The 20,337-nt window shown below is 42.5% G+C and overlaps 2 protein-coding genes across 2 annotated transcripts; both read right to left on the bottom strand.

The window, feature by feature from the left end:
- Positions 1-834: 834 nt before the first annotated feature.
- LOC140543412 (transmembrane protein 82-like) lies at positions 835-5,709 on the bottom strand (the record flags this gene model as incomplete). Its single annotated transcript, XM_072666529.1, has 5 exons — positions 5,698-5,709; positions 4,652-4,710; positions 2,819-3,011; positions 1,383-1,797; positions 835-974 (listed from the first exon to the last, which is right to left on the bottom strand). Coding segments are annotated over exons 1-5 (819 nt in total), but the record flags the coding sequence as incomplete, so codon positions are not given.
- On the bottom strand, positions 5,284-19,422 carry slc25a34 (solute carrier family 25 member 34). Its single transcript, XM_072666183.1, has 7 exons — positions 19,368-19,422; positions 18,281-18,358; positions 17,182-18,150; positions 13,382-13,447; positions 9,285-9,437; positions 7,469-7,603; positions 5,284-7,055 (listed from the first exon to the last, which is right to left on the bottom strand). The coding sequence occupies exons 3-7, from the start codon at positions 17,668-17,670 to the stop codon at positions 6,879-6,881; spliced, it is 1,020 nt and encodes a 339-aa protein (XP_072522284.1). The 5' UTR covers positions 17,671-18,150; positions 18,281-18,358; positions 19,368-19,422; the 3' UTR covers positions 5,284-6,878.
- Positions 19,423-20,337: the final 915 nt, after the last annotated feature.

Below are 20,337 nucleotides of genomic sequence, written 5' to 3'. Positions count from 1 at the left end.
CTCACTGACGTCCCCTGCTGGCCACACAGGCAGGTTAGTTAGTTATTAGTTATTGCATTCAGCAACAAAAGCGTCAGTGAGGTCAACTCATCCCAAAAGGGCCTGGATGGAGCACCATCATTCCAGAGAACACTGCTCCACAGACCAATGCTGGGGGGCTTTATAACCCTCTAGCCCACACCTGGCACTAGGCATGGTGCCAGTAGGTTCATGATTATCTGCTACAGAGAGTCCTATTCTATTGGCAGTGCTTCTCTACAGGGACTAGACAACTGTGCAATGGGTGCAACTGAACGCGTTCATTAGGAGGGGTCTTCACAAACATGTGGACACATAGTGTATCATCTGGTGGCATCAATATATCAATATATCTGGTGGCCACCTTATAATAATTGGTGACCTGTATATGAATGTGTGGTCTCAATATATTATCTGGTGGCCATGCCTTGTTGTGTGACCTTGAGAGCTCCATAACTTTTTGTGAGGTAGAACAGTGAAGGAGCGCTTCTTCACAAGGGCATCCTGGCGGCTTTCGCTGTGATTTCATGAAGACTTGTCAGCTGTCTTGTCCTTTGTCTGCAAAATGAACATGGCACAATATTGTTAAAATAATTTGGTTAAATAATTTGGTGAAATTCAGTCAGATTTACCATGTCGTATTTGGTGTTTGCTACTGTAGTTCACACACTGCAATGCTTATGTAGCTAACAGGTACTTGAGGCCTATTATACAGTAGTTTGCTTTAGAACAGTGTGTCCTGTTGTGTGATGTAGTCTTTACCGTGGTCCGTGGAGTGTGTTTGTGCAGCAGATCTTGAGTGTGTGTGAGACACAACAGCTCCCCCAGCAGGATAAGCAGGAGGTGCAGGATGTCGACCCAGAAGCCCACACTCATCAGAAGAACCAACAGGGCCCCCAAACGCAGCAGTGCTGAGTGGAACAAAGCCTCTACAGCAGGCCTGCGATCTTGACCATCTGAGAGAAAGAGAGAGAGAGTGAGAGAGAGACATATCATGACATATTTGCAAATGAAATGCTATCAGCGAGAAAACGAGATGAACTAGCATGGTAAAATTTCAGGTTACGGCGAAGCTAAGCTAACACTACACTGGAGCTCATACTGTACTGGGCAATTTTGTAAGCCATGTTAATGCTGCTAAGCTAAGCTATCAGTACCCTAAATGAGGGAACTGGCCTGAAAGGTGTTTCAGCTCTCAGCGCTATCAAGCTAACTTACCTAAGCTGACACAACGTATTGTTTAAACATCATAACTTCCATCTAAGCAACAGAGCTTCATTATACTAATTAAAAACATTAATAACAAAATATTAAAGCATTCATAAACTTTAGTAAGAGTAGTTTTTTCTCTCTCTCTTGCTCACCCTGGATATAGACTAGCAGCAGTGTGTAGAAGAGCAGGAGAGGGATCCAGGCCCTCACACCCTCCACCTCTGTCAGGTAGTGCTGGTTGACAGTGTGCAGAGAGGTCAAAATCCCTATGGCAAAGGTCACGATCACGGCTCGGCTCAGGCCTGGCAGCAGTGAGGCCTGCAGGGAGGAGAGGGACACACACACCCCACAGACCTGCTGCACACACTGCGAGTGGGTAGGGTAGAACTTTAGCATGTGGCTCTCAGCACGCTGGGACAGGTAGGCCAGAATCCAGCTCAGCCCTGCAGCCAGGAACAGGCCAAGCGTTCGGTGCAGCGCCCCCTCCTGGAGGAAGTGCAGAGTGCAGCTCAAGGAACAGCCTAGAGAAAACTGCCCCTGGACCACAAGGATCTGGGTGGGGTTGGACTAAGAAAGAGAGAGTGGGAGAAAGGGAGAGAGAGAGTACGGTGAATAAATTGTATATTATGTATGTATTGTATATATATATATATATATATATATATATATATATATATATATATATATATATATATACATACATATATATGCATATATAACACATATATTGACATGTTGGTTAGTGTATATACATACAGCAGAGCTAATTATGTTCTGGGGTCTGTACTTAAAAACAGAAAGATTAAGGGGGTCATGACAAAGGTCATCCCTCTCTAATGATGAAGGGATTGAAAGAGAAAGAGAGAAAGAGGTCAACTCATTTAGGAGAGGTAAATTAAGGTTTTTGAATAATAATAGTGTGAATCTATAAATTCATTCCTAAATTATCTCCTAATGTAGTCATTTCGAGTCCTGGAATCCTAAAGAAAGCAATTGTGCTGATGTAACGCACAGTCATGTGAAAAAGTTAGGACACCCCACAAAACCTTTGTCTTTTTTAATATATTTAAACATCTGGACAGTTGATTTTCATTTCAATAACATTAAGAGATGGAGGTAAATATTAAGAGAGGCCTGACATAACTTAACATTTAGATGTTTCCTATAATGATCTACCAGTCTCTGACATCACTTAGAAGAAAGTTGTTCCCACTCCTCCATGCAGAATTCTTTCAGCTGTGCGATGTTTCAGCTTCAGTTTTTAGACAGATGGTCTCACATTTTTCTCAAGCGTCCTCTGATACAATAAAGAATTCCTAGTGGAGTCTATGTTGAAGAGCTCTCCAGGCCCTACTGCAGAGAGCAGCTCCAAATCATGACATTCCCACCTGTACTTTCACTTCACCTGTGGCAAGAGCTACCTGTAGATCCCGTGATGATTATTAGAGGCTTCAAATAATGTCAAATGATTTTTAAAATGTCCATATGTTTAAATATATTAAAAAAGACAAAGGTTTGCATGGGGTGTCCTAACATTTTCACATGACTGTATGTCATTAATGTGAACTTGCTTTGACTGAAGCCTCACCTGTCCAGCAGTAACTGCATTGAGGATCGCTCTGAGACAGAACTCTAACACCACCAGGGCAGCGACACGATGCCCCACCACAGAGAGCAAGGTGGTCAGCAGGCAGAAACGGAGAACCCCGACCAGCTGTCCAACAGCCTGAGGCCTTGATAATAACGTTCTCTTAGTAATGCTGGCGTTCTGAGAGGATGAGCTGTGGAGATATATTTAATAATGGTTATAAAGGTTATTTTATTTACAGCATATTTACTGCACAAACTGCTCTCCATCACGGATGACGATGGTCACCCACTGCACACCATCATTATGGACCAAAGGACCAAATTTCAGTGGCAGGTTGCTCCTCATACAGCTGCTCTACAGACAGACTCAGGAGATCCTTTGTTCCGAGAGCCATCAGGCTCTTCAACTCTTATAATTATAGGTTTATTATTCTGCACAATTAACATTTTACTGTACATCCTGTACATCTGCACTCCTGGACACTCCTGACACTTTACTTAAGTACCAATATAGACACATGTTTATTCAACACACACTCCCTTTCACCTCCAGGTAGGTTCAAATGCACATTTTTGACATTTATTTATTGTATTCCTGCGCTGTGTAACTGCTACTGGCTGCAAAATTTCCTTCGGGAGCAATAACGTATCTATCTATCTATATACGTAATAGAAAGTTATGCAGTTATAAGCTGTAGCATGTAGGTTGAGGTATACCTTCTATACTTGACTCCATCCAAAGCACCATTTTGGCCTTGCATTGCTAATGAATGTACACACCAGTCTACAGTATGTACAGTGAGACAGATATTCAGTGTTCGATATTCAGTGTTTTGCACTCACCCATACGCTTGTAGAAAGTGATGGACTCTCATCAGGTTACACAGCACTGAGATACCACAGACGCCCACCATGCCTGATTTCAGAGCAGTCTCAGAGTTATTATAACAGCAGCATCTGCCGATACCGACATTATCATCACATATCCTCTGTTACTATCCTACAATTATTATTGACACACTTTCAATATTAAAACCAGCTGTTATTGCCTGCATTTAAAGAATATCTGATGTTTCTGTGGATTGGAATCAACTGATCTGGTCCACAGCTAGAAAAACTCCAGACAGCCTTGGCCTACCTTCTAAACCACAGTCCAGCAGACCGGCCCCCAGTGAAGGAAGCCAAAGGAAGAAGAGAGCCATCAGGGTAAAGAGGAAACTCACAAGTGTGCTGCTGTTCTCCTCAGGAGTGTATTTTAAGTCTGGATTTCAACAGCCCACAGTGTCAAAGGCCAACGGTCACTTTCAGATGATGAAGGGATTAAGAGAGAGTGATTCACTTACTCAGAAGAATAATAAGGATCAACTTTGACCTCAGAATAATATGATTACATTCGGATTCTGTTTTCCTAATTTCCTCCCCACTTCCTCCACCCATCTTAAACTCCACCTTATCATATGATGCTACCAGAGCTGAGAAGATAAAGGCTCCACCACATCTTCTCAAAGTGATGCTAATTTTGGGGTTACACTACACTATTTTTACCCAAATTTTAGCCATTTTATTTTTTTGACCAGACTGTAAGCGTAATCCAGTAGCGTATACTGACCAGTGACTCAATGTGAACGGGCCCTGTAAATAGCCAATGAAAACAGAGCATGAAAAGCTCAGTTTTTAAGCAGTTATTCATCAATTTCTTACATTAATTTTACGTCGCACCTTAAATGATGTAGCAGCTACATTCCAAGGCTAGTACATGTCCGGTACTGCAGCACTATTCATTATGTATACTTGTACATAATGTAACCTCCAACTCCCAGTCTGTACAGACCATGCTGACTCCGTCTTCCCACCCATGGCCTTGCCAATATTGGAGAAAATCTGCGTCTCCTAAGTAACACAAAGCACGCATGTTTTGGCATGTGTCCAGTTCGGGTCAGCCACAAATTGAGGTTGCGTAGTGTATGATCGACTAGTAGTTTAGTGTGCAATGGACATTTCCGTTCCACCTTAAATAATGCTGCAGTTACAACTTTAGCTTTTTTTGTTTTTGGCTGCTAACTGGTAACTTCACCACACTTAACCCTTTAAATAAAGCTCAGTTTAGTTTTGCTCACTGAAATAAGATCACAAGTGAACTCTGTGTAGGGGAGTTGTTATTAGTTCCATCAGCAGCAGCTGAGGATCATTAATAGAGGTCTGTTAGGTCTGTTAATAGAGCCTAGCGGGCGCCAGATGGCGAGAATCGGAAACCGATCAGATTGGAACCTTAGAAGCTGATACCCAAATCATAAAAAATTACTGGATCGGCCACCAATCTCCAGTCAAAACTGGATCGAATTAGGACATCCGATGAAACAGCGTATAAATGTAGCTACCACTTTAAACAGTGATGTGCGTTTACTTGTGGAAGGTGCTGCACTGCTGGAGTCCAGTGAAATGGCAAACACGAACACAGACAAATCAATAACATTATTTATTTTTACTAAATTCTTTTCAATTTAGGTTAATATGTTAAAAAATACAAGGAATTATTCTGGTACAACTTCATATAAGACTACTCATCCAGTTAAGGCAGTCACACCTTCATTGAGAACCTCTTGTTCGGTGTGTGGACATTACAAATGAAGCATTCAGAAAACTTTTCTTCATGAATCTCTGTCTGCAGTCAGCTGTGGTCAGCCCAGCTTTAAATGACCTTCATGAGAATCATTCGCATTCTGTTCAAGGCTAGAGATGTTCTTAGTGGGTTAATAAAAAAATAAACAAACATATAAAGCACAAATGCATAAGCAGTCCTGGAGGTCCAGAAAAAAAGACTAATGGGTTAGTGTTAGCAGTAGCTTCATACAGTAGCTAAAACACTCAGTTTTGTACCTCTGCCCTCATGCCTTCCACTTGCATATATATATATCTAGTCACTCTCTGACACTCTTACACACACACACACACACACACACACACACACACACACACACACACACACACACACAGCTTATCTGTTGAATTCAAGTTCTATGGACACATCTAGACTACAGCTGTGTTCACAAGTACACTGGTATCCATCACTAATGCACATCTGGCTCGAGAATTTCTCATTTTGAAGAAAGTTGAGTTGAGATCTTGGGAACTAGTCTGAAGAACAAAGCTTGGTTCCAGAATTCTCCTGGCCACAGCGTGGATGTGTTCAGTTCCATCAGCAGCTCACCAGATTTACCATCATTAAGCACTGATTTACCAAACCAGGTGTTAGAGGAGAACTATCAATAACACTAGACTCCCATGATGAGAACTGCAGAGGTGTTGTAATAAACACAGTGGTGTAAAATCACGAATTTCTGTATTAATGTTATTAGTATTTATTCAAATTTATTCTGAGCAGCTTCATTCAGGAGATTTTTACATGGAACTATTTTTCACCCAGTACTGTGCTCACATCACTGCAGTTTTTGGCTGGATACCACAATGTACTGTGAACCTGACCTTAATATTCCAATCTCGCAGCCCTAAAAAAGTGTTCTAGATATCGAATCTGCAGTGTGGAGAGTTGTAGAACTTCACTGAGAGTGGATTCCAGGACCTAGAACTCTCCAATCTCTGCAGTAGAAATGCTCAACACCTTTCTCAGCAGTAAACAGTCCAGTGTTATAGAACTGAGCAGTCTTCTAGGATTTTCTAGAAACAGCAGAGTGTGAACTCCATCAACGTCAGTTCCAGAACTTTCCAGGTTCAGCACTGGAAGCAAGGTCACAAGACAAAGTTAGGGGTTCCTGAGTTGTAGTGGTGTTCTAGATTTAGAATCTGCAGAAAGTGATTGCAAGAACTTCATAGAGCGTCGACTCCCAGTAGTCAACGTTTTCAATGCGTTTCCTGAAAATGAACAGCTAATGGACCCGGCGCAGTGGTTTTTGTGCGTGATTTCAGAAATCCACATGGCAGATCTAAAAAAACAAACAAAAAAATAACCCAGACTTCGGATGATTTCTTCATTGCCTTGTAAAACTTTGTGAGGGTGAGTTCTGAATCCAGCAGTGTGGTGAAGGGAGGGAGCTTTCTCCTCACACTGCGTAATGCTGCAGTGCTTTCTGCCTCATTAAGTCCCACAGCAGCATGCTGAGCATCGTGTGGGGGGCCAAGCGCACAAACACAGGCCCCATTCCCTTATAGAGGCCCAGCACACCTTCTGTACGACACACCTTCACCAGGCAGTCCAGAAAGCCAGAGTAGAGACGACCCTGCAGGTGAAGAAAGAAGAGATGAGGTTAGACAAGGGAAGATGAGGGAATCAAAGGGAAGACAAGAAAAGGGGAGACAAGTGAAGAGAAGGGAAGGGAATGGACAAGGAAGACACAGGAACTGAACTGAAGAGGAGGGAGAGAATAAAAGAACAGGAAAGGTAACAGAAGGAGATAATCTGATGTGGGAAGAGGATCAGGCTGGCACTTATGAGGAGAACATAAATGTGTTCACTAGAGAGAGAGAGAGAGAGCGTCTGTCATTCAGAGTAACAAGAGACAGACTGTAGCAACAAAGTGTGTGATGACAGCTTGAGAGCGTATGTGTGAGTGCATGAGTGTGCTTGTGTATGTGTATGTGTGTGTGTGTGTGTGTGTGTGTGTGTGTGTGTGTGGTTGTAAGTGTGTTATACCCTTTTCAGCTCATCCACAGGCTGGTTGTAAAGTCTTGTGCTGATGACATCAAATGGCGTCATGGTGACTGCCACGGCGACACCACTGATCATGGCAGCGGTCAGAGCGATCAGCCAGCTGTCCGGACTGAACCACTGGTGGAAGGGGGGGCAGGGTGTTATTACATTGTCTAGTACTGATCAGTTGTGGGCACTGTTTACTGAAAACTGAAATGTGGGCTCTGGGTTCTTGAAATGTTTTGTATAATGTATTATTATAATAATAATAATTATTATTATTATTATTACTACTACTACTACTACTACTACTACAATGATCCAGTCTTCACAATTCAGTCTATAACTCAGGGCTAAAGGCTGCTGAAATGTGAAATGTTCAGACTTTAGAGACATTGCTATTGAAACACCAGCATCTTTGATTTGGTGTAGGGCTGCCACTAACGACTATTGTTCTATCAATTAACCCCTTAAACAGCCTATGGACTGCCTGCTATGGACTTTTTGTGTCAACAAAAACATCTATAACCAGAGAATATCCCCACCAGCTTGTACAGAAGCCCCTGTAGTTATGGATTAACACACCTTAGTGTGTAATAAGCCCTGGAGTGTTAAGGGGTTAATAATATTGTTATTGCTTTTTTTACTTTTACTAATTATTTATATTGTGTATATAGTGCTAATGTATCTACATTTTTGCATCTGAGTGTCTTGCTATACCTTTGCGGCTGTGACACTGAGAATTTCCCCACTAATAAAATATTATCTTTTCTCTTATCTTAATCAATTAATTATTTTGTCGATTTGTTGATCATTCAAAAACGATTCATTTACCTTTTAAAAACCTTTTCTTGAAGGTTCCTCAAAGCACATTAAGAGGTTCCTCAACAGTTTCAAACTGAAGAACCTGCTAAAGTTGCTCAAGGATCTTATACTTTTAACAGTGACTGAGGAAAAGTGTTGCAGACTAATTGCAGCAGCCCTAATTTGGGGGTCTGTGTGATCTGTTGTTGTTATTACCCTTGATAATAAAAGCATGGCAATATTGAATGAATTATTTAAGACTTGCAGCTTCATAAACGCAAGCAGAAAAACAGTGTGAAAAAAACCTTTAATGAACACTGTTAATAATTGTAAAGTTTCACATGAAAAATAAGTGTAATTAGAAGTGGTGTTATTACTGTTACGGGTGCATTACAGTAATAAAACTGGTGTAAATACACTTATTACACACCTATACTATTAACTTTAGTCTTGACTCATGTCATAACAGAATATTCTCATATGCAGTTATGTGTAATAAGATGAGGGTAATTGTATTAATAGCTGTAACAGAAAAACCCATCTCACACATGTTGTGTATCTATAAATTGGCTGGTAACTTTTCACAAGTATCAGGACCTCAGTAAAACCCTAAAGACCTCCAAAACCACAACCACTATCACAAAGGCTTTGTTTAAGTTACCAACTGGCTGTCAGTCACGTATTACACTATTAAGACCATACCCAGTCTGTTCTCAGAGAGCTCTGATGAGTGCACTGTGGTGATTTTTGAGGAATGTTTTATCATTTATCTGCTTTGTGCTTTCTATTTAAACTCTGCTGAACACTCAAGTTTAGTATTATACAAAAGGAAATTCCACATATCATAAATGTGTTCTTAGGGGCTTTAGGTAATTACATTTAAATAGTGGAGCTAAACATCAATAATAATGCAAAAGAATAAGTCGTATAAGAACTGGGCCTTTATGCAGGTAAGTTAGTGCTACATGCTAAAGCATTTTCAGTGTACGGCCCGCCCAGGCCAATCCACCCTTACCTGTACGTGTGCCACCCACTCCTTGGCTGAGCTGAAAGTGGCCAGCTGTGCGGCCGAGCCCACCATGACCCTCGGCACGGCTCCGTTCACGCCCCTCCACAGCCCGATGACCCCCTCTCTCCTGTATATGGTGGCAAAGGCACTGGAAACACCCTGAATGAGACACACACAGAAATGGTAGAATGATGATGATGATGATGCTGTCGTCATTTTAGACAGCAAGCAGGAGTTTTGGTGGCATTGCAGCAATGTTAAAACACACTGAAGAAGTGGAACATCAGTTATCCGTGAGGGCCCATGTCTGACATTTACTCATATTCTATGGCAAAGCAGCAGGACCCGGGATTCAAACTCATGATCCTCAGGCAATAGTATCAGTGCCTTAGTCTGCTGAGCCATTTCTTGCAAGAAAATGTGCATTAAAGTGGACCCTCTACTGACCTGTGATACAAACAATCATACTACTACAGTTTGGATGCCATGATGAGCTTAACACGAAACGAAAGGAGCCAATGTTAAGACTAGCAGGATAATAGTGAGCTATCCCTTTAAACATAGCTCTGTTTTCAAGCAAAATTCCATCATCGCTTTCCATAAATATGAGCAGAATAACTGACAGCACTTAAAATAGCTGGTCTCCAGGCATCCGCTTGGCCTTAAAAGGTAAAACCCAAAGCCTGAAGCAGCAGAGTTTGAGAAAAAGGAGCCCTTTAGAGCATAGCAACGACACACTGAGGCCCTAACAGTCACATAACACAGCGTAAACTCCATTTACACATAATCTAAATGTAACACACCTTCACATGCAGTCCATCTGAAATGCTTAGTGTCTAAAATCTGCTTCTTTAGTTAAGCAACAAGGCTAATGTAAATATCAAGTAAATATAAAGGTTGCTTATAATATAAGGGATGACCTTATCCGATCCAGGATCAGGGCCAATCTAATTTTTTTAAATGGACTGGGTATCAGCTTTTAAAGCCTGATTAACCTCTGATCCTTAGTTTTGCTGTAACAGAGCGCCCTCTAGCTTCCTCTAGGCGCTAATGAGAAACATGATTCTGAGCTGCTGCAGTGAGGAACTCTTTCTACAGACAGTTTACAGACAACATTGTGCTACCCTCCTGTTCCCAGTGCTCAAACTATACTAGACAGTGTTACTTTGTGACATTATTTCGGTGAGAAAAACAAACAAAAGAGGGTCATTTGAACTGATAAGTGTGGCGTTGTTACCTGTTAGCTGCCAAAACAGGTCTGAATTAGGCTTCTAATGCTAACCCCCCCATTCCACCTTAAATAGTGCAGCAATTCTATTGTGTACATTTCAACAGCAGAAGGTAACTGCTGCATAATTTAAGGTGGAACAGAAGGTCTGAGTAAGAGGACAATTTAAGCTTAGGTTAGCTCAGAACCTTTTTGTAAACGTGACGCAGTGAAACTGGATGGTCAGGTAGGTCAGTCAGACTGGACTGAAAGATATTAAAAGGTTTAGAACAGTTATTTTAAGAACAGTTGATACCAAAGCAAAATGAGTTTAGAACGTCTGATTATATAAAAAATGTAAAAAACTAAAAATAAAAGTCGTGGGGCTGTATTATTTATAGAAACACAAAGATTGGATTAGTATTGACTGGACAGTATTGACTGAGATTGAACTGGGGGGATAAACTTGACTGGGACATTTCTAGCTTGGATGCTAGGCACCAATTACTATGGTCGGAACTGTGTCTGTAGTTCAGCCCATGTATCTAGATAACAAGTCTATCAGGGATTACTGAACATCTCCACACGGTTTGAGACACTGCCCTAAGGTCCTGTGATCTAGACTGTATTATGGAGAATCATTAACAGAATGGACGGGGGTGTATTGCATTGAATGTAAAGTTGACTCTATGAGCTCTGATACCACAATGACAAGCTCAGCAGGAGAACAGTTCTGAATGTCTGATAACAGCTCACACTCATCTGCGTACTCAAGCCTTTTTTATCAAATGTGGGCCCTGTTCTCCTTCATAAGCTGCATTGCACAGGTCAAGTGGTACACATTATGCACAAAAGTATTGGGACACCTGCTCATTCACTGGACCTTCCGAAATCAAGGGTACTAAGTGTATCCTGTGTCTACTGTCCAAGGAAGAAGGCTTTCTACTAGCTTTTGGAGCGTTGCTGTGAGGATTTGATTGCATTCAGCAATAAGAGTGCTAGTGAGGTCAGGACGTTGGACGATCACCACAAACCTCATGCCCAGTTCCTCAACTTATTACAAATGTATTGGACAGAGCACCATCATTCCAGAAGACACAGTACCACTGATCCACAGCTCAATGCTGGCAGGCTTTACACCTCGCTAGCCCACACCTGCCATTAGGCATGGTGCCAATAGGCAATACTTCTCTACAGGGACAAGCTGTGTGAATGTGCATTTGGGGGGCAATGTGTCAGCCAACGTGTTTATTAAAAGGTGTGTCCACAAATATTTGAACATATAGTGTATGTTCGAAGCAAACACACACCAAACCTGATCTGTCTGATGGATCACCACATGTGTATCTGTTGAACTGAGCTTAACCCAGAAAGTCGGTTATAAAAAGCTGAGAAGTTTGATCAAAGGCCAGTCAGTGATTGCATAACTACTGCTGAGTACTGTATCTGTGTGTGTGTCAGTCTAAAGGTCCTATGATTGTCATCTGGCATTTCACACCTCTATTTGCTGAATCCTGATTGGCTGCAGTTGCTGACCTGCAGGAGGTGTGTCTAGGAGGCTGATGTGGAAACACACATACACACACACCAGCACGCACACCTGTCACGAATGCTTCACACCACATTTTAGAGCAGGGATACTGTACACACCGGTTCCAACGTTTGGAATTACAAGAGACACCAATAAGGGTTGTTGTTTGTATACAGTAATAATTTAGTAATAACATACTGCAGAAATATTAGATACATAAAAATGTATTTTTAGATGTTTTATTCAGTATTAGACAATATTTCGAAAACTATACTTATATTTAATTTTTAATAAAGGTTGCCTTATTTCACATAGTTGGCCCCCCAAGAGGAGCAGCTGTCCAACTATGTGCCCACTAGCCACCTCGCCTCGCCACATCCTATTTATTAATGGAGAGAGCATTACAGGCTCCATTCTGCAGAGAGCAGCATCACTATGCAGCGGAAACGTTTGCAGAGTTTTACTTAATGCAAATGAGTACAGCCTCCAAGTTGCGTGTAGCCAATAAGGGAAGAGGTCGGTAATACAAGCGTCACACACAGAACAAACAGCTTTCAAATATGAAGGAAAAGCTGATAACGGCGGGATCTTGATGTCAGAATCAGACTACAATACAGTTCATTAACACATTAAAAATATAAAACAATAAGATTGCCTACATCCAGATTGTTCTTCCGCTTCATTTGCATACAGAAATGCCACTGTTACGCCCACACGTGGTGAGCTGAGAGATCTGGCCCAGCGAAATGCATCAAAGTGCGAGTGGCCACGTACCATAAGGGTCACAGATTCCATCCATAGTGATGCCACTGCCATACGTAATCAGGATTCCCAGAGAACGTAACTGTCCTGTCTCTTTCCTATGGTGGGTAGGGTCACCCTGCACCAACCCTGTGGGTGTCTGCTAGCTGACCTAACAGAACTAGCAGTTAGCCTTCTCCTCCAAGCACATTTGAGCATGACCGCATCCAGTGGTGTTGAGCTAGTGGCAGTTTGAGAAGATGTGGTGGAGCTTCACGCGTCTCAGATAAAGGAGAAAGTCCGTGCTAGCATTCATCCTCTTAGTGCTGGTGGCATCATGTGATGGGGGAGTCATAGATAGTGGGAATGACTATGTTTCACGTTCAGGTTGATGTGTCTCTTTGTTCAGGTCATAAAATAATGTTATGGATTAAAGCCATTATAATGTATGCAAGCAATTAATAATTCATTTAATTGTAAATAGCTACACCAATAATGAAGTGACATATTTTTAAACTGAACTGGTTAATATTGCTAAAAAAAAAACAGAATCCCAAACTCATGAGTGGATGCTGATGGACATGTCAATATAACTGATCTTGAGTTCCGAAGCCGGGTGCTGACCTGGTGGTTGTGCTGGTGACCCACAGCGATGGCTGCTATAGTCTGCGCCTGCAGGTGAGTTTTTACCTGCAGAGAAAACAAAAACACCTTTATACACCCAACGGAAAGCCTCTCTCGTCTGGAGTGTAACACGAGCACACCACATCACCTCACTCCACAACAATAACCCATCTGTACACTCCAGACACAACCAGCAGCTTACAGACGCTTACAAACACACACACACATACATACACACACACACACACACACACACACACACACACACAGTTAGAACTACATTACATTACATACTATTTATAAAAAAATGCATTATTAAGGTAAAATAAAAAATATTAAGACCTCAGATCTGCATGTAAACCAGTGATAATCTGGATAAAATTATTCAATGAAATGTACTTAGTTTCATCCCATACAACAAAAGTAGTCATTCATCCACAACGTTTGCTGTTTCAATCTCGCGTCTTTAGTTTCACAACGAAGAAGCCTGAACTCTAAATGGCATTTATTGTCAGTCGTTCTGCTTTAGCTAAAGGTAAAAATCATCAGTAGTGTGTCAGAAGCGACAGGGAAGCGTGCCTGATTTTTGCTGAACTGTTGCTTTACGCTCTGTGGCTCTGAAATTCCGCTTTGTGAAACAGACCCCTGATTATGAAAGCTTGTTTTCCCCTTTCACCCGTTTCACTCTTCCACAGGCTGTATTGTTTTTGTAGGTGCGGTCAGTGCAGTGGCCAGGCATGCCCCCCCCCCCCCAACCCCAGCCCCCCGCTCTGAAAGCAGACACTATTAAACCTCTATCAGCGCCCATCAGTGGTGCGTTTTAATGCTAATAAATTCAGCACTAACACATGATAATCAGGCAGTGCTTTGCCTCCCTCTCTGCTCTCTAGGCACACACTCAGAGCAGAAGTGGGGTGAGGGGTGACAGGCCTATATTTAGTGACCTAAATACACACTTATATCCAAACAGTCGATGAGGCATATAGAGTTGCAGCAGCCTGGATGATGCAGCAATCGATGTATGAGAGAACATATGGCCAACAGCCACCAATCCAAAACAACAACAACAACAACAGCAGCAGCAGCAGCAGCAGCAGCAACTGCATGGTGGAAGCATAACATGGGCAGATACACCATATGTCCACATTTTTGTGGACATCCCTGCTTAAGGTGCACCCATTGCTGACACAGATGTGCAAACGAACACACACACACACACAGCTTGTCTAGTCCCTGTAGAGAAGTGTTGCCAAAAGAAGAAGATGCCAATGTTTAGAGATGATTTTGGGTCTAAACTGTGTTTTTAAAATTCTGTATCATTATAATAGTGGAGGGATACAGGGATACAGGGTGTTGTGCAGCAAAAATAGTCCCCAAAGAAAATGTATTTATAAGATATGCCACTATTTTAACATCCTCAACATTCATATAACGCTCTGGCCTGGTAGGTTTTCATGGCCTTTTTCTTGATCAGGTCACATCTTTATGTACTTACGTCACATGCACACCCTCTAAAAGAGGATCCAGCACCGTTTGCTGCTTACCTGAGCAACCATGGCGCTGCTAATGGTGCTGATACAAACTGAACGGCTACTGAGTGAGCTACAGCCAACATGGAGATTTCAGAAAGGCAAACTTAGTCTTCATTTGCTCATTCATCCACTGTCCAACCAAAGAAACTGACTAAATGTAAACATGCAATGTTCGGATTCACCCGCTCAGCAAGGAGACCACAATGCACATTTTTAATGACCTCTTCCACATGCTCAATGCAATTACACATTGTCATCAGAGAGGTCTCTACATCCCCAAATTCTCCAAATCTACAGACTGTTGCTTTAAATTTTAGCACTGGAGCTAGATGTTTTCTTTTCATTTCATATACTAAATACTAGGGATGCACTGATACTCCTTTTCTATTTCTGATACGATTTTCAAGTATCTGCCAATAAAGAGTACTGATACTGATACCAACTCTGGCTTAAATACTCGGTAGGCGGCTATAAATCCAGATATTTATAGTGTTCCACTTTTTATAGGTTATACCTTTTTATATTTTATCCCAAAAAAGATATAATAATCTTGAAAGAACAGCATTTACTAGTTGAGTAACTGCACTTTTAAAAAGTTTTAGTGCTTTTTATTTGGTGTTTAAAATTCACATTTCAGAGCAGTGAACAAAAGCCAGTTTAGAATCTAGTGACTTTTTCTGGTGTTATTTTCGGGAGACTTTTAGAGACTTTGAGGTGAAAACATATGTTCTTGAGCCCCGTCCCACAACACTCACAGTGCTCAGTCTCACAGTCAGAGCAGACCCATACTGCTCCATGTCCACACTGCAAATGAACTGCGAATGCCCAAAGCCGCCGCTGACCCCGCCCCCTATTTACAGAGCGGGATGTCAATATAAATGCAGTCTTCAGTGTGACACGAAACTAAACCACTGCATTTAACTAACTCTCACAGTGTCGGTCACTCACTCACCTCAAAAAGTCATTCTGCCAAGCTGTCTCTTTTAACGTCACTTTGCCGGTCCCAAGCCCAGATAAAGGAGGAGGGTGGAATGTAGAGTAGCAGTTTCACCCCACATAACAGTCTTGATTAAATTCAGATTCCTTTATTCAGAGTTCTTCTGTAGTTCTAATATATTTAGACGATTATGCAAATTTGGACAATCATGAAAATTAGGAGATTTAGCGACTTCTAGCAACTTTTAGAACAACCTATAGCTACTTTCCTTACTGAGGAGTCGGCAACGCTGCTGCTACAATAGCTACATCATCTCTGCTGCAGATGGAATGCTAACATGTTGAACATGCTAAAAAAGACCTGCTAAAACACACAGAAGCAGAAGGGTCAAGAATGCAGCGTGTGACAGCAGGTCAGGCTTAAATGGAAAATAGTTTTGCACAGTGGCTGAGCTGGAATCAGGGCGTGTTGCTCACGTACTGCCACTTTGGCCCACTTCTGAACTGTCGCTCGCCAGCAGAAGGATCAAGTTCATTGCTGGCCTCTGCCTTCAGAGTCTTAACATGCTGCGTCATTTATAACTGGAAGGAATGAGGCACCTTTGGTCTCACGCATTTCATTTAAGGTCACATCCTCAAAGTCATGAACACACCGCTTCGGAAATATCCTCAACCCAAATACTGATCAGTCTGGAGGGAATGGAAAGTATCTGGATGACTATCATTAGGTGAAAACCTGCTGACTCTGTCACACTGCACTGTCAAAAAAAAAACAACAACAACAGGAGAAGCCCACATGTACCATAATGCTAATTTCTGATAGCAGCCCTATGGGGATTCTAATGGTGCATGTAACAAACGTTGGCATGTATGGGAGTGTGTCTGCAGCAGTTTTACAGTGACTCCTGACAAGTCTCTTAGTGAGGTCAGGATGTTGGATGATCACATCCCCTCATCCCCAACTAAAGTATTGGATGGAGCTCTATCCATCATTCCGGAGAACACAGTTCCACTGCTCCACAGCTCAATGATAGGGGGCTTTAGACCCCACTAGCAAATGCCTGGCACTAGACATGGTGCCAATAGGTTCATGTTTGTCCTACTTTATTGGCAATACTTCGCCACAGGGGCTAGACAAGCTGTGTCAGCAATGGGTGCTTAACTTAAAGTACCTGAATGCATTTATTAGAAAGGGCGTCCACAAACATTTGACAATTTTAGTTAAATAATCGTCAACGAATCAAAGCTCACAATTCAGAAATGCGCCTTAGTGGACACCAGTTCTTAATCTCAATCTCTACTGTAAACTATGAAGAATACATACAGACTCACCAGGTAAGCAGGTGACGCAATGAAGGCCCCCAGGGCCCCCGCTACTGCTCCCGCCACCATCCTTCCCCCCGGGGCATCCGTCAAACCTGCAGCTTCGCTGTAGGAGTAGAACCCGAGCCGCACTCCATTCATCAGGGCCTGGTAGAGCAGTCCGGCCGTCAGGCCCTTCTGCAGACCCCGCAGGCCGTCAGTCCGGCCCACCACCCACAGAGCCTGCAGGACGCCACGGTAATGACGCGGATATGACCCCCGCGCTCGCAGCTCCCCCTGCAGCTGCAGACGTGTCTTCACCACCTCCAGAGGGTTGGTGAACACACACGCACCGCAGCAGGCCAGCGCACCCAGGGTGAAGTCCAGAGGGGGCCATAGGGCACGGTGGGGCTTAGGGTGGCCAGGGTTGGTCCGGGGCAAAGGGGGCATAGAGGTCGGCGTGATGAACGTGGCATTTGGTGGGTAGTTGATCAGCGGGGTGCCTGTCATGGTTGGCATGGTGGTACGTAGATACCTGTTAGCTTGTGGGCATTAGCTAGCAGGTAATGGTAAGAGTGGTTGCCGTGGTGATGGGAATAATTACATGCAGTTCACCATTTATTACAGTTCCTGATGGGAGGTCAATCAATGATAAATAATATACTGTGATTAAGAGCTGATCACTTCTCTGCTATAACTTAATCGTTGACCCAGATAGTTGCCGTGGAGATGATCTACAGGGTTCCCGGAGGTTCCTGGTACGGGTCTGTGGGGGCGATAAGGCTTAAGTGGTTCAACAGCGCTATTAGGTCACCCGTGTCTTGCAGTGTTTGTGTTGTTCCAGTAAGGCTTATTAAAGAGCACAGCTTGCCCAGCTGCACGGTAACCTGAGAGATGTCGGCCAATCACACACTTTCATCACTTTCATGCTTCCCAGCTTCTCTTCTTCACCTCCACAGCCTTCAGTGTATAACCATTCACCTTGGTGTCCTCTGACTCCTGTGAAATAAACAGATAATGGGACTGAGTGTTCCCATACTATACTAAAAAATACTATATATAAAATACTATATTATATAAGTATTATAATATATAATACTACAACATATTAACATAATAACTATAATACTTTCTTATGAGGAGGTAGTCCACCACCAGCACACTGGACCAGTGCCCTGGACAGCTTCTTCTGACCGCAGGAACAATTCTGCAACAAACAAGGACAGATAAGACGCAGTTCAGTGGCAATCTCGGAGATGAAATGCTGGAGAATGAGAGGTCCCGCCACCAGGCAGATTACACATGATTAAGAAAGAGCTGGCCGCGGACACTGACAGTCATGGTGAGCAGCACATGATTACGAGCAAATACGTAACAGGACCAGTCAGACTGAAGAAAGGCAGGAAATAAAGTGTATAGTTCATGACAAGCAAGTTATGTCTGTAAATTAAAATCACAATGTAAAAATGTAACATTTAATTTGAACAGTGTTTAATCTTACCATTGAAGACATGGAGAAAGTCACCTCTTTTATTCTACTCCACTCCGAACAGCAGTATGTCAATATTTGGACTTGGGTCCAAGGTAATGACTTACTTCTCTAAACTATCTGGCATATAGTTCTACATGATAAGTGCAAAATCTGAGATAATAAGTAAATTATTTTAAGATATAAAGTCATGTTAGATATTAAATCAAAATCTTAATACAATTTTGACAGCATGTTCAAATAGTGTAATAATGACTTATTTGATCTTAGGATTTTTACCTATTGAGAAACTATTTGACATACTATGTTGAAAAATATGCAATTACCAAAAAATAAGTATAGTTTGATATGAGAGTCTTGTGTCTATTAACCTGCAGGCTGCATATGGGTAAGAGAGATGGAAATGACAGGCATGGAAAATTACATTTTTACATAGTTTTTCTAATATCTGTTCAATAAAGCCATAGACAGCAGGATATTTCCACAAATAAAAGCTGCATCTTAAAGCTTCCCCCTAATAACTTTTGAAAAAAATGCTTAATCCACATAAAAACAGTCCTGTACCGCGCATGCGCAAGAACAGAAATCCAAACTAGCGACGTATAAAGAGTGTCAGTGACAGTTCGCACTGCTCGTTTAGTTCGTAACGCGGTTTAAAAGTGCTGCTGCTCCTGTTCTTACTCTATAAATCAGTTTAACTGCTGCTCTGCTCGGGTTTTACACTCACCCCATCCGCTCCGTCTCCTCCGTCTCTCTTTGTGCCGCTTAGCGGAGAGTAAACACGCCGCTTCAACCTGAACCTCAACTAGAGCCCCGCCCACCCTTAGCGCAGCCAATCACAGCGCCGCCTCCGCGTCCATCGCGTGGTCTCCCTAGCGCCCAGCCAATCAGAATCCACATTCCACCCTCTCATCCATACAGTGCCAGACCTAAAGAGGGGAAATGGGGTAAAGGTTAAAGGGGGTTGGGGTGCGGTGTGTCAGCATGAACTGCATCTCAAATCAGACGCTCCCCCACACACACACACTCAGCACTTTTAATAGAGACATGCTTTTACAGTAATACTGGAGTACTGGAGTATTACTGGAAAATACTACAAACAAAACACAGTACTGGCTTATATACACTATATGGACAAAAGTATTGGGACACATGCTCGTTCAGTTTTTCTCTACTGCCCAGATTTGGAACCATTGCTGTTAGGATTTGATTGCATTCTGCGAATAAAGTGCTAGTGAGTTTAGGATGTTGAATGATCACCACCCCACCTAATCCCCAGCTCCCCAACTCTTCCCAACAGTATTGGATGGAGCACCACCATTATTCCAGGACACACACAGTTCCACCACTCCACAGCTCAATGCTTTATACTCCCCTAGCCCACACTTAGGCATTAGGCATGGTGCCAATAGATTTATGTTTATCTGCTCCAGGGAGTCCTAATCTAATGGCAATACCTCTCTACTTTAGTTTAAGAATTGTCTGGTTACTGCTTGGGTTGGCACAGTGGTCCAGACATGCATCCCTTTATCCGCTTACAAGACTGGAATACTTGCTTGGCAGGATACGTCCATCGCAAGGTACCATGCACTCACACCTAGTGGGCAATTTAGCACAGCCAGTTCAACTACCATGTGTGGTTTTGGGAGGTAAGAGACCCAAACCAAGCAATGATCAAACCTTCACCTTCATGGAGA

This window comes from Salminus brasiliensis, chromosome 21, assembly GCF_030463535.1.
Source record: "Salminus brasiliensis chromosome 21, fSalBra1.hap2, whole genome shotgun sequence".
Taxonomy (NCBI): domain Eukaryota; kingdom Metazoa; phylum Chordata; class Actinopteri; order Characiformes; family Bryconidae; genus Salminus; species Salminus brasiliensis.
The sequence above is the reverse complement of the archived record's forward strand: the minus strand, read 5'-3'. Positions and strand labels throughout refer to the sequence as shown.